The 16,273-nt window shown below is 33.7% G+C and overlaps 1 protein-coding gene across 1 annotated transcript in view; it reads left to right on the top strand.

Moving 5' to 3' along the window:
* Positions 1 to 16,273, top strand: part of PCDH15 (protocadherin related 15) — a 1,001,489-nt gene that overhangs the window by 630,325 nt on the left and 354,891 nt on the right. The window contains exon 14 of the mRNA XM_066348814.1: positions 14,235 to 14,428. Coding sequence (XP_066204911.1) covers positions 14,235 to 14,428 — 194 coding nt within the window. The remainder of the gene's footprint in view (positions 1 to 14,234; positions 14,429 to 16,273) is intronic.

The raw sequence follows: 16,273 nt of genomic DNA, 5'->3' as shown, positions 1-16,273 counted from the left end.
AAATCTTTACAAAGTGATTCTCCTCAATGTTTCGAGTATTCACCTGGAATCCTACATAGTAATTATTACAATATTCTTGACTACGTTTCTTCTGCTGTACTTTATATGCCTGTCACTGTAGTATAACTACCAATTTGTTCACCAACCTCAATGTAATGCTTATTATAATACTCCCACTATAACTAGATAACAACAATTCATATGCTTTTAATCATTTAGATCTCATTTTAAATGCTACTTCCTCAAGGAAGCCTTCCATGACTTCTTTGATAAATTTTTCTTTCTTTATTATCCCAAAACCTCCTGATTTTTTTTCCCATGAGCACATTTAAGATTTCTAATTATAATCGCTTAACTATCTGTTCTCCTATTGGATTATAAACTAAAATGGAATAAAGACTGTGTTTTCTTTCTTTATTTTTTCAATACCCTTGTGTACTCAACATCTTGTATAACACCTGGTGCATAGTAAACCTTTAATAATTTTTTTGTTGAAAAGATAAAGGAGATAACTGATGTAGTTTAAGAAAGTATTATATGATTTCTATATAAGTTTTTGGAAATAACCTATATATCAAGTTAATGTGTTCTAAAACTTAATCATCTGGACTGTAGATATACATTAGTATCCTTAGAACAGTATTTTCTGCCTTGATTATCTGAAAAAAAAAATTTATTTCCAGTGAAGATTCATGAAAGGCTAAGTAATCTGACTGCAAACATATTATGAGAAATCAGTTATATATACTTTTAGAGAGTCAAAGTTGAATAATTAGCACATTTATTTGAAAATTATATTTTGTCAAGTGTTGAAATTTCAAGCTCTGTGCCAAATCATACAGATTCATCTAACTACTAACATTTATTTCTGATCTTAATAGCTACTATTTTAATGGGGGAAAGCATATTATATTTTAGTTCTATCATACATAACAAACATGACTCATCGCAGCAAATTAGTATTATGAAATTTTTAACATCTACCGTATCTCTTAAAACCTTAAGAGTTATGGTATATAGATTGAGCTTTCCCATTTGATAAACATAAAAAAAGAGTAATAGTATTAATATAACCACCCCAAACATTCACATTTTTATTTTGTACAAGTAAAGACAAAAATTTTCACATTAGGCTTTTATATTATTTTACAGTCATCATCCCCCTTCTCTGATATATTTAGAAACAGAGCTTTTCAAAGAAAATGAATTTGTGAATGCAATTATATTATTTTAAATTTATCTAGTATAATTTTAGATTATCATAGTGAAAACTATCCATGGTACAATTTTAATAATTAATGCTTAGATTTTTGCATTTTTATGAAAGCTTTTGTTTAATTGTATGTGATTATTTTAGAATCATATAATTTGTGTGTTTTTAATGTTGACACTGTTTTTCTCATCATTAGAGTTCTAGGTATTGCCAGTTTACTGGATAATTGACTTTAAATTTGATAATACTCTAGAATAGACAAAAATGTACAAATATACTTAATATACTTTTTTTTTCTGAATATCACCAAACTATTTGTTTGTGGTTTTTGGTTTGTTTTTTTTTTTCAGCTGTTGTTTCAAAAAGATCTCTTTCTCTTTCAGTTTCTTCTTATAGTAGAGTATGATCAATATCAAAGCATGGTCATCTGGATAAAAAAAAATCCTTGGCTATTGAGATGTTTTCAAGGCAGGTTATTGTAGAGAAAAAAAAATCAATGTTCTAAATAGAGCAGTGAGGAATTTTTGAAAGCATAGTAAATTTGTTTATTCAGTTTAGCAAAGGACTAAACAAAAACACCATTGGGCCTGACCAGCCAGTGGCGCAGTGGATAGAGTGTTGGATTGAGATGCATAGGACCCAGGTTCAAATTTCTGAGGTCACTGGCTTGAGCACAGGCTCACCCAGCCTGAGCGTGGGCTCACTGGCTTGAGCTAGGATCACAGACATGACCCCATGGTCACTGGCTAGAGTCCAAAGTTCGCCGGCTTGAGCCCAAGTTTGCTGGCTTGAGCAAGGGCTCACTGGCTCAGCTGGAGCCCCCCTGGTCAAGGCACTTATGAGAAGGCAATTAATGAACAACTAAGGTGCTGTAACAAAGAATTGATGCTTCTCATCTCTCTCCCATCCTGTCTGTCTGTTCCTTTCTGTCCCTCTCTCTGTCTCTCTCCCTCTCTGTTTCTGTCACAAAAAACAAACAAATAAACAAAAAACTCCAAAAAAACCATTGGGCAAGTCCTAATACACATATACCTATAATTCACACTCTTCAGAGAAAAAATATAGAGAACTCTGAGTGAGGAGAGAAATAGAGCTATTGGTGACAATTTTTTTAACTCAAAAGTTATAAACCTGGTTTCAATTCATTAATGTGGCATATTGAGTTTAATATGCCTATTTGGAGCTTAAAAAGATGATGAGACATTAGTAACTGGTTTTAGCAAGGGTGGTAAATGTCTAAAATTCATGTCCAAAAGTTATGTTGAATGCATGCCTCCATTTTCTATATCAAAGGAAGGTATCAGCTTATAACAGCTTTGGAAAGGTATATTTTTTTGCAAATAGATAGACAGAACAGCATGCATACAATTGTATACTCAGGAAGTGTGGACAAGGCCTGCCTGGGTGAGGACAATGGAGACGCAAAGACCCAACTCTGGAGACCAGGTTCAGTGATGCAGATCCACTTTATTCAGGAAGCAAGCTAGCTTATATACACAGGTTCAGCCTATAGGGTGTTACAGCATGTTCTTCAAAGCCAATGGCTAAAATGATCAGGGAGCTGCCTGGTTGGCGCTGAGTCACTTCCTTATAGCAGGTGAGCTCCCTCCTGGGTGTGCCTAGGAGGGTTTCAGGTGCTGGAGTATTCTCACAGCATTGCATCAGCCACAGCTGCTAGGAATGCGCTCTGCGCTCTACCTACAAGGAAGAAAAAGACAAAGGTTGCTAGAGAAATCTTAGTTATATCACACACTTGTTTTAAAGGTAGATGTGTGAGGACCATGTTCTTTTGGATTAGGGCTTCAGCTCTTCTAAAAAGAAAGTAATATTTTGCATAAAATGAAGTTTTACGTAATTATTTAATGAATAAGTGTGGATTATAAACAGTGGGAAGATTTCCATTGGTCAGAATTAGGACCTTTAAGCTAGGAATACACTTATGATTCTAAGCTTATTTTTGGAAGGCAATTCAGGCATCGTTTAACCCACACAACTTATTTGTGAAGCTGAGGAAACAGAAACCCGTAGATGTGTGATATATTGCCTCAGTCTCATGCCTGAACCCTGAACCAGGTCTTCTAACAAATGATCTACATTTTAGAGTTTAGTGTTCCTGGTGCACTCTGGTTTCACTCTAGTTTATAGAACAAGAAAACACAATGTAACCAACTTGCAAATTTATAACTGTACTGGTAGGACATGGAGCTTTTTTACTGCTTGATTGAATCCTAAAAGAAAAATGCCGATTGCCTTTTCTAGAATGTGCTTAGGAAAGGATAGACACTTCCACTAATTAGAAGAAAAACCACTGGAGATGCTTTACTCCTTTTATATAATAGTTTTCCATTCAAGAATTAAAAAGATCATTCTGGCTAAGTGAAGAATATACTGAAGGGGAGGAAGAGAAAGAGTTAGAGACCAGGTTTGTTATCTATCTATCTATCATCTATCTATCATCTATCTATCTATCTATCTATCTATCTATCTATCTATCTATCTATCTATCATCTATCTATCTATCTATCTATCTATCACCTATCTATCATGTATCTAATCTACCAAATCTCATCTATCTAATATACTCTTCTATGTAATCCAGTCAAGCCCCAAATCTAACCAGCCTCAAATCTAATTATCAGCCTGATCTAATAGTCTTTGATCTAATCATCTATGACTTTTATAGGCCCCTAATCTGATCACCTCTAATCTAAACACCCCCTAATCTAAAGTCACCTGCCTAATCAGCCCTTTAACTTCATCACCCACCAAACCTAAACAGCTCTTTTAATCTAATCAGCCCTCAATGTGGTCAGCCCCTTAATCTATTCAGACCCTAATTTAATCCAAGCTTTGATCTAATCAGCATCTTAAAACTCTTCAGTCTCTAATTTGATCACCCTCTTAAGATAATCAACAGTTTCCAACTGGCGTGCCACAAGAATTTTTTAAACATGCAATACTTAACTATTTAGTCACAAGCACTGACCTCTTTTCACTTAGATTGTCAAAAAAAGAAAATGACAACAGCCAACACAATCACAGTCCAGTATGAATTCTGTGTCCTGAATCATAAATATATGGATCATATAAAAGTTGCATTCTATTGGTGACATCACATAATAAGGGTCTGTCTAATTAATTAATTGGGATCTATCCATCTATCTATTTTTCAAAGCTAATCTGCCTAATCTAATCAACCACTCAACTAAACCAACAGCAACTGATCAGTTCCTAGTCAAATCCTCTAATTGGGTGCTTAATCCAACTAACTGCTGATATATATGATCAGCTGCTGGTATGAATGACCATTTAAACTCATCAATAACATGAAATAAAGGTTGCTTAATCAAATCAGCTACTAAACCAAACATCATCTGATCTGATCAGTTGCTTGATATAATTAGCTACTTAATCTATACCTAATTTACTCAACTGCTTAGGCTAATCGCTACCTATACTAATCAGTCTTTTATCTGATCAGAAGTTTGATCTTATCAATGAACTGTAGGAGTGATTCAAAAATTTTTTATATTAGAGAGCTGAATCCCAGAGCTAAATGTATAGCACAACACCCTTCAATTAATATTTTTGTGTTATTTTCTCAACTTCCACAAGAAAGACAGGTTTTTCTCACATATAATGCATTTTTATCACCAGAGAAGGCCTTAGAGACTATTTCTCAGGCAACTCTGGGTTTTATCTAGTCAGGTCTAATAACAATACAATACATTCTAGGTGTACATTTCCACCCACACAAGCTACTGTGTCTCATCCATTTGTTTCTCATTTTCCTAATAAATAATTATTTTGCAATTTCTTAATGTTCTTATTAACCTTTTCTATATCTCTGATGAACTATCTACCCAAATTTTATGTCCATTTTTTACTTGTATTTTTTATCTTATCTGTAATTGTTTTTTTTAATAAATTATGAATGCAAGACCCTTATCAGACATAGGCTTTGCAGATATTTTCTCATGGTCCATGTTTTGTCTTTTATATTCTCAACAGTGTTTTTGGAAGAGCAAATGCTTTTAATTTGAGAAAGTTTAATTTTTCTTCTTTTTTTATTTTGTGTATCATATTTTTGATGTCATATCTAAGAAACTTTTGCCAACTTAAGTTCACAAAAATTTTCTCTTCTAATCTTACATTATTTTTATATTTTTAGTTTTTACATTTTATATACATGTAACCCATTTTGAATTAATTTTGTATATTTGTGAGATAAAGGTCTCAGTCTAGTTTTCTTTATTTTTGTTTATATTTGCATACAAATACCTCATTAGCTTTTATTGTGAAAACAATATTTTCCCTATTAATTACCTTGGCATCTTTGCTATAAATCTGTTAGCCATAAATGCAAGAGGTTATTTCTGGACTTTTGTTTTGCGAATCTATGTATAACTTAAGCCAAAACCATGCCTGATAGAATTTAAATAGGGGATATGTTGAATTCATAAATTAAACAATTTATGGAGAATTTCCACCTAAAACATTGAGTCTTTCCATCCATGAATATAACATCTCTCCATATAATCTTAATTTTTTCTTAGCAATGTTGTAGATTTTTAGTGTGTCCATTTTGCTCTTATTTTATTAAATTTATTCTTTGGTATTCTATGATTATTGATGCTACTGAATAAAGAAAGTAAAGAATGCAAAGACTACTTTACACATTAAATATGAGATACAAGTAAATCCTTTTATTATTTATCTCATGCAGTGAGTCTCAAACTCTTTAAGAGAGCCAGTAAAGCCCTTCACCATCTTACTCGTTTCTGCAGCTTCATCACGTGTGAGGATCAGTCTTTATCACATTCAGCTTCTTCTTTATTAAAATAGAATTGATTATATTTGTGGACTGTTTATAGCTAATATATGAAAACACAATTGATTTTGTGTAACCTTGTTACTCATTTGGTAGTTTACATAGTTTCTTGTAGATTCTTTAGTATTTTCTATATTGATGATTATGTCTTCTGCAAATATATTTTACATTAGCTTTGCCAGTTTGATGACTTTGTTGTTGTTGGTGGTATTGTTCTTTTATGTGTTTTATTGCACGGACTAGAGCATCCAGTACAGGTTGAATAAAAGTGGTGGAGCATCCTTTTCTTGTTCATGAACTTATGGAAAATCATTCAGCTTCTTATTACATATAATGCTAGCTGTAAGTTTTATTGTAGATGCTTTGAAGATATTCCCTCTATTGCTTGTTTGTTGAAAATCTTTTTTTCATGAATGGATTTGGGTTTTATCAATTACTTTTTCTGTATTTTCTGAGATTATTATAAGCAATTTGATAATTCCACTACCTTTGATGTCTCTTAGTAATATTCTATCCACAGACCTCCTTACTTTGCTCTTATCAGTTTTGTGTTTATTAAATTTGGAGTTGATTAGAGTCTGATCTCTCCCCAATTGTGATAGTCTTGACAGCTATTGCAAACTTTCTGAATAAAATCTTCCTTACCATTTTTACAAACATCAGAATAATTATTTCTTTAACAATCTCTAGATTTGTTTGTTTGTTTGTTTGTTTGTTTTAATGAGAGAGATAGAGAGACAGCAAGAGGAACAAATAAGGACAGACAGGAAGGGAGAGAGATGAGAAGCATCAAGTCATAGTTGCGGTGTCTTAACTGCCCATTGATTCCTTTCTCATATGTGTCTTGACTGGGGGCAGGGGTCCAGTTGAGCCAGTGATGTTGGGTTCAAGCCAGCAACCATGGGTTCATGCCTATCATCCCATGCTCAAGCCAGCAACCCTGTACTCAAGCTGGTGAGCCCACACTCAAGCCGGCGACCTCCTGGTTTCAAACCTGGGTTCTCTGTTTCCCAGGCTAATGCTCTAACCACTGTACAACCAAGCTTGGTCAGGCAAGATTTATTTACTTTTTAATTACTGTGTCTGTTTGTTAACTGGAGATAATAGTACCTCTAGATTTTTAATGTGGACCTTAAGGATTTTATTTTCTAATAACATGTCTAGACTTAATTTGCTGAATCGGCTTCCCATAAGTTGAAGCTTCTCTTGTCTTTCCATTTCTCTGTCTCTGTCACACACACAAAAATGGGTTGATGATTCTCTCTTTCATTTCTTTAAAGTAAAAAAAAATGTTAAACTAAAAAAAAATAAACTGTTTCTAATATTTTCACAGAAAAACAACAACAACAAGAAACAGAACAAATCTACCTTATTAAATGCAAGATACAAAATTAAAGCTGTCAGCATGACACACCTGGAAACAAAAATGAATGTTTAGAATTACATGCACTCTTTTTTTTACTTAAGCTAAAAACAAACAAACAAAAAACCAAGCCTCAGACACTATCTGAGTTTCTGGAAAGAGCAGAGAATGTCTCCTCAATAAATACTGCTTAAACAAATTCCCAGCACAACACCATGTCTCACTATTACTATTTCTAGGTAATATTCATTGAACGTTAGACTATAGAGAGATCCCTTACTAATAGATGATCTCTCTTTTTAATAAACTGCACTAGATTGAAACAAATAGTTAGATGACAAAATTTCCAAAAAACTTTTATCATTAAGTATGCCACATTTGTGCCTGTATAAATTAGAAGATCTCTTTCATAATAGCAGGAGGCTATTGTATATAAATGTAGCCTGTGTGTGTCATAGAAAACAATATGAATTTGTTCTTTATTGTGTGACTGGTATTTATACTGTTTATCAAAACATTTTTAATTCAAATTTATTTTTTATCTACATTAAATTTGAAATGTTTCATTGCATGTTTTGAAGACCAGCACAGTTCTATTGTAATTTTTATTATAAATAAAAACCATTAAAAGAATTTACTACTATTGTCTTGAAACCTTATCTGAAATCATGTCACTTTCCCTAGTATTTTGCACTCAAAACCAAAAAACAAAGAAAGTAAAGAATGCAAAGACTACTTTACACATTAAATATCAGATACAAGTAAATCCTTTTATTATTTATCTCACGCAGTGAGTCTCAAACTCTTTAACAGAACCAGGAAAGCCCTTCACCATCTTACTCGTTTCTGCAGCTTCATCACGAGTGAGGGTCAGTATTTATCACATTCAGCTTCTTCCAGAATCTCATTCATTCCCTGTACCTCAGTGTTCTCACATGTGCCCTTTGCTCTTAATCCATATTCTTTGATCACATTCTCATCTGTGAGACCCAGTTTAAATCTAATCTGTGCCAAAGGACTTTGATATCTATTATGTAGCACAGTCTTTATGTTTACTTTTCATAGTATTTGTTACAATATATCAATATAAATTTCTTTTTTGTTGGTTTTTTATTTGTAGTAAATCAATATTTAAAAAGGCCTAATATTATTTACAAAGGTTAGTTTGCACCCTGCTCCCAGCTCCGTGCCTAGAACCATTGTAAGTTCTCATTATATTACTTTGAAATAAATGTTTTTCTGCTCACTATTATTTTTCCTAAATCCAGTTTGGCAATTAATTCTGGTATTATAATCTCCACCAAGTAGTCTCAGCTAACATACTTCTATAACTCACTTCTCTCAGAAAGCATACAATATTTTCCAGACTTTCTAAACTTAGATGTGCATGATGGCATGTTTTAGCCTGCCATTCAATCCACTGTTCACTTTAAAAATTGAACTTAACAAAGAAAGAGCAAACCTGAGTATTCATGACTTCATCTATTACTAATTATTACAAAATTATTTAAGGGGCTTTATTTTTTTTCTGTGTGCCTAGTTTTAGTTAACCTGAATAATAAGAGATTCAGAAAACATTCTAAGAAACATGTTTTTTAAAAGTGCTTAATTTTACAATTTAGATAATTGCTTTACTTAAAAGTTCAACTATTATTACCTGAAAAATATTTACTTGTTATTTATCTGTAGGTATATATTTTCATTAGTTGTTACATTACTTCATCATATTTCTACCACTTCCATAGCAAGATCTTTGCTTATGGTAATGAATAACAATTAATGACCACATGGTACCACATATTAAAATTTCAAAATATAATAAATGTGGAAGAATAAATAATCATAAAGCAAGCCAAGAAGAATGCATAATTATAAGATTTAGGATTCTTACAGTTGATATTCTTTCCCTATTACTTGGTATTGTCTTTTTTTTGTCCTTAGTTTTAAGCAGATACATGCAGACAAGAAGAACAGCAAAACATCAGATGTAATTTTACCATCCATTCCTGAGAAAATAACGGCCACATTTTTCCAGTAGTTCCAGGAATCATCATGACTATAGCAATTTAGGTAGCTGCCAATTCTTAAATTAAACAATGTCCAGGCCTGAATCACCCTGCCATTGATGGAGCTAAGTGTCAGCCCAGCTCAAACTCAACTATGGTCTGGGAAGGGAATAAATTGATCCCCAAAGGAAAAATGAAGGACTCTTCCCAGAAATAAAGATCCAGGATGTTTAGGAGGTAAAAATGCCACATCATCAGGCACTTATTGATTATCAATTTAATCATAACTCATTTCCAGTGAAAATATACTTACTCATATAAACAAACTACATTCACACTTTTGTGTTTTGGTTAAGGTCTGATGATTATTTTTTTTCTTTCTTTTTTTAGTGAGAGAAACAGAGAGAGTCAGAGAGAGGGACAGACAGGGACAGACAGGCAGGAAGGGAGAGAGTTAAGAAGCATCAATTCTTCATTGCAGCACCTTAGTTGTTCATTGATTGCTTTCTCATATGTGCCTTGACCAAGAGGCTACAGCAGAGTGAGTGACCCCTTGCTCAAGCCAGCAACTTTGGGTCAAGCCCACGACCATAGGGTCATGTCTATTATTCCATGCTCAAGCCAGTGACCCTGTGCTCAAGCTGGATGAGCCTGCGGTCAAGTCATCAACCTTGGAGTATTGAGCCTGGGTTCTCTGCATCCCAGTCTATCCACAGCACTACCACCTGGTCAGGCTGATGATTATTTCTATTGCTATTTCAGCTATGAATTTTATTCTATCTCTGCTTCATTTTGAGATTTCAAATAGATATTTTTGTTCAGTTTGTGATCTAATAATTATTATATTTGTCCTTTTTTGTTTTTGAAAGATAGTGAAAGAAAGGGCAAAAAGCATTAACTTAGAGTTGCTTTCACTTTAGTTGTACATTGAACTTTATATATGGGCCTTGACTGGAGCTGTACCAGTGTCTCCCTTGGTCAAGTCTGCAAGTTTAGACTTTTCATGCCGGCAACCGTTAGGCTCAAGCTGATGCACTTTGGGATTGTGTAGACGATACCCTGCTCAAGCCAGAGACCTCGGGGTTTTGAACTGGCATTTTGAACCTCTGCATTTCCAGTCAGTGCTTTATTCACTGTACCACCACTGGCCGGGCACATTGGTTCTTTCATGTAAAACCATATTTCTTAATTTCTCAAGAAAGAGAGATTGAAAAGAGAAATAAATTGCAGCCAGACTAAAAGGGAACAGAAGCAGCAAATAAGAATTTATGTGTCAGTGTGTGTGTGTGTGTGTGTGTATGTGTGTGTGTGTGTGTGTGTGTGTGTGAGAGAGAGAGAGAGAGAGAGAGAGAGAGAGAGAGAGAGAGAGAGAGAGGTGTGGTTGAACATAAAGATATCTGAAATATGAACATATTGCAATACAGAGAGGAAGAAATTGTGGGAAGGTAAGATTAATCTTTCTGAAAAGAACTGTAATATATTACAAGAGACATATGATATATATACACACATTATAAGTTTTTTTATAATATAGATATTATAATATATAAGTGAAACAACTTAAAAACAGATTTTATTTCCTTTTATCTGTAGGCAATACTGGCTTCTCCATGTAAGTCAACCCCTCATTCAATCTTTGTTTCTATGTAAGAGGCAGATTTCCATTCTATATTAGGAGACGGCTTCATATACCATCATCTCACAGAGCACTGATCACAGGGTCAGTGAGCTGAAATTGAGTTGAATTCCCATCATAGTTTAGTTTCAGGTTCTTTAGTAGAGTCGTTACCAGTTTATGGGTATTCAGTCTCTCAGCTCCCTTTTCTGACTGTAGACCACCAATAATTTCTTCAAACTATTTTTGTTTACATGTGTGGGGACTCAATTATGTTAATTCTTAACTTACTATTTTAGTACTTAGTATTAAAACACTAAAAAAATAATATAAAGCTATTTAAATAAGCTGAATATAAATATATTTTTGGCTTATTTGTTAAACTTTTACTTGGTAATGGTTATGTGATCCCTGAACATACTAACTTACCTGTGGTTGGCTGGCTCTGCATTTTCAGGGTTTCTGTGTTTTGTGGGGCATTTGGTATTTATGACACCTTCCAGATGAGTGTTTTCTTCAATTTAATTATAATCCAGTTTATCTTCCCTCCGAATATTATTTATGAAAATGTTAAATAAGACCAGTCATATTATATATAACCCTGAATCACGTTATGCAACACTTTTTACTTGATGCATTGCCATTTATCATTAAATTCCTTTAGCCAATTTAAGTCCCAGAAAGAATGTTAATATTGAGTGCAATTTGAGCTAAATTTTAATTAAGATTCCCTGGGACATTGTGTTAAGTGATTTACTATAATCAAAATTGATATCTTCTCTGCTACCCCCACATTTTAATTTTCTAATTTTATTCACACACAAAAGAGAATGAGTTTGTCTGGCTTGAATAGTTCTCCCTAAATATGCATCATTCATTTTGACAGTTTCTGGAAATAACTTCCTTCTCCTTTGCCTTTAGGACTTGTCATTCTCCCATAAGCCCATAAGCCCCAGAATCATTCCATGAAATGCTTTTCCTCTGGCAAGCACATCTGCCCACCCCCACATACCTAAGCTTAGATTTAGCTGAACTAATGCCAGTCTCTCAAATTTTCTTTTTTCTCTCTCAGTTTTTTCATTTGCTTCTTTTTGAGGCTATTTCTATGCACATTATCACTCTGAATGCAGTGGGTAATAAAAATAAAAAATGCAATATGCATAGTATATCTCCTTAGGGATGATGAGGTAGTATAAAAACACTTTGTTTACAGGACCATCAAGACAGTAAATATAAACATTTTATTGGACAATTAATTAACACTGCGTTCCAGAAATGAAATTCAACTTCCAAGATAAATGTGTACATTCACATTTTATCAAGAAAAGTACACTACAGTGTCCAGTAGCCCCCCCCAAAGAAGAATTGATGCTTCTCAACTCTCTGTCTTCTTATCTGTCTATCCTTATCTGCCTCTCTCTCTGTCTCTGTCACCAAAAAGAAAACAAAAACATATTTAATAAATACCTTAATAAATCTGTTAACAATAAATAATTATGATTTTATAGAAAAGAAATTTACTATATATAAGAAAATGTCAGTAAATAAGAACCTTTACTACAGGTTTATTTATTACAATCATGTATGTTTTCTCTATTCAATAGAATACATGTATATTTAATTGTGTTTTTCTAATGTATAAAATGAAGCCCCCTTTCTTTTCTCGATCCATTTCTTTTGTTATGATGAAAACAAAAACTCTGTGAACATTTATAAAACAAATATTGTAAGATTATCCACTAGAATTTATTTTCTCCCTTAAGTAAATATATATTTATCAAGAGAGTCAAGAAATCTTATTTAACATATGCTGACCAGGTGGTGGTGCAGTGGATAGAGTGTCAGACTGGGAAGCAGAGGACCCAGGTTCAAAACTCCAAGGTCTCTGGCTTGAGCAAGGCTCATCTGATTTGAGCACAGCTCACCAGCTTGAACACAAGGTCTCCAGCTTGAGCATGGGGTCATTTGCTCTGCTGTAAACCCCCTCGTCAAGGCACATATGAGAAAGCAATCAATGAACAACTAAGGTGCCGCAACAAAGAATTGATGCTTCTCATTTCTCTCTGTTACCTGTTTGTCCTTATCTGTCTTTGTCACCAAAAAGAAAACAAAAACATATTTAATAAATACCTTAATTTTGCTATGTGAAATTAATAATGATTACTCTTTACACAAATAACAACCCACATATAGTCTTTAGCTAATAGATACCATTTGTTCTGAAATGATTATAAATATGTGCAAATTTGCCTTACAGATGCTTATATCCTATTATTCCTGGTGCTCTGAATTGAATCTCTTTCCTCAAAAATGAATATATTTCTTGGGCTTGATATTCTAATTTTCAATTTAAATATTCTAAAATTGGAGATGCTTTTTTTTTTAATTTTGAAAAGGAAATATTCTAAGTCAGCAGTTTTCAACTGATATGCTGCAAGAATTTTTAAAACATGCAATATCTAACTATACCTAGTCAGGGACACTGACCTCTTTTTCTTTAGATTGTCAAAAAAAATGACAACAACCAAAAGAACAATAGCTGTCTTGTGTGACTGAATTATAACTATACATATTTTGTCAGATTGGCAAAAACTATATATTTTGTTGTGCCGCAGAACTTTAGTAGTTTATGTATGCCATGAGATGAAAAAGGTTGAAAATCGCTGGTCTAGGCCTTATTAGTCCTTTAGAATTCAGTGTGAATGGACAATAAAAATCTTACCTAAAGAGAAAGGGACAGAGACAAAGAGAATCTCTTGGAGACAGAAGAGAAAACAGTAAGAATGGGGAACATAAGAGCAAAGGGGAAAATAAGAGTAATGAAAGCAAGTTTCACCTGTTTCATAGTCTCCAGCCCTCAGTCCTTAGTAATGTATGTTTACGTGTCAAGAACAGGAGGTAAATGAGAGGAAAAGATAATAAATTTTCTATAGAAATATTAGATTAGTAAGAACTTTTTTCCTTTATTAAAATATAGTCTTCAAGATATAAAAACTTTTTCAATCATCCGCATAGAAACAGAAAAAATCATTCCTGGTGTGATTGCTTTGGAGCACAGAGGCCTCAGTTGAAAAAAAATAAGAGTAAAGAAAATTTACTTGTTTTTTTTTTTTGTCATTGAAAGCAAGCTGCTCTTGTTGGTGGGGAAATGACACAAGGTGAAAAGTTGAGTCCCAGAGGATTTATGTTGTGATTTTCAATTACAGCTCACTGCATTCGACGCCGACGAAGGGTCAAATGGGGAGATCACATATGAAATCCTGGTTGGGGCTAGGGGAGACTTCATCATCGATGAATCAACGGGGCTTATCACCATTGCTCCAGGGGTGGAATTGATAGTCGGGCAGACATACGCGCTCACGGTCCAAGCCTCGGATAATGCCCCTCCTGTGGAGAGAAGGTAATTTATATTGGAACTAAAGCAGTCTTTTCATCACTCCTATAAAACCCCATAATTAGATTTAAGAAGCACAGCAAGCATTCTTTTATCCTATAAACATCTAAATTGGATCAGAAAATCAGAGAAACCAGATTCTCAGAAACCACATATTCATGTTTGGTTCAATTGTGGGAAAAGGACATCAGAGACAAGATTAAACCCAAAAATAATTGACTATAATTTCACAGATATGAAGGATACAGGCCTCTGTTAGGGCAATGCAGAAACTGGGAGAGGTCAGAGACATGTATGTATCTATCTACTTTACTACTGAGGAACAAGGTTCATGATGATAGTGAGAGATCAGGCAGCAGTAACATGGAATGTCCCAGGTTTTGAAGCCGCCTCTCGGTGTTTGGGTAATTATTCAAGTGTGCGTATATATACAGTGTGTCCGTAAAGTCATGGTGCACTTTTGACCGGTCACAGGAAAGCAATAAAAGACGATAGAAATGTGAAATCTGCACCAAATAAAAGGAAAACTCTCCCAGTTTCATACCTATTCCATGCAGTTCGATGTGGGCTGACACACAGTGTTTTTAGGGCTCCTTAGGTAGCTATCCCGTATAGCCTCTACAGACTTGTCACTGACTGATAGCCTACCAGAACGGGGTTTCTCCTCCAAACTGCTGGTTTCCTTCAACTGCTTATCCCACCAAGTAATGTTATTCCTATGTGGTGGCGCTTTGTTATAAACGCGCCGATATTCATGTTGCACTTTGGTCACGGATTCGAATTTAGTGAGCCACAGAACACACTGAACTTTCCTCTTGTACCGTCCACATCTCGACTGACATGGCCATGGGCTGCTCCGCTGTATACACAGTGTTATGTCATCATCTGTGCATTCTCACATGCTGCCACATCATCCTACAGAAACTGGGAGGGTTTTCCTTTTATTTGGTGCAGATTTCACATTTCTATTGTCTTTTGTTGCTTTCCTGTAACCGGTCAAAAGTGCACCATGACTTTATGGACACACTGTATGTATATATATAAATACACACTGTATATATATATATATATATATACACACACACACACACACACACACACACACACACTATATATATTTATATGCATGTATATATACACACATATATATATACATATACATACACACTCATATATACCATAAAAATACACATGTATGGTATATATGTGTTTATATGATTTATTTACAAAATTTATATGAATTTATCATTTATCTATAGATTATCTCTGTATATATTCTATATGTAGGTAGGTAGATAGATAGATAATAGATAGATGATAGCTAGAGTGTATGAGAGGGTTAAAGCAAAAGACTTCCCACTACTACAGTTGCATTTATATAGTCTCCCATCTGAGATATCCCTTTTATTTATGCTTTGCTTATTTCTAGATTTTCAGTATGCATTTCAAGAAAATATAAATAAACATTAATACATTCCTGCATCTTGCTGGGCTTTTTTTTCTCCCCTCACAATATATCCTGGGAGTACCTTTTCATATGAATACTAGATAATTGCCTCAAAATTGTTTCATAGCTACATAATAGTTCTTTATATGTATGTAATGCTGTTTAAGAAATTCATTTAGATGGACTTTTAATTTTAAGTCTCTATTTTACTGTCAATAAAGAAATAAATAACATTAATAAAATCATTTTTGTTGTGTGCAAGTATACACAAAATTGCCAGAAGTAAAAGAATATGAAATTGTAGGATAAATGTTACATTTATTACATTATACATTTTCTTAGTTATATTAATTTGACTCTAAATTTTCTCTTCTCTTCAATTAGCTTATCTATTTTTCTACAAA

The sequence above is a fragment of the Saccopteryx leptura genome, chromosome 9, assembly GCF_036850995.1.
Source record: "Saccopteryx leptura isolate mSacLep1 chromosome 9, mSacLep1_pri_phased_curated, whole genome shotgun sequence".
NCBI lineage: Eukaryota > Metazoa > Chordata > Mammalia > Chiroptera > Emballonuridae > Saccopteryx > Saccopteryx leptura.
This window is presented reverse-complemented; position numbering and strand designations above follow the sequence as displayed.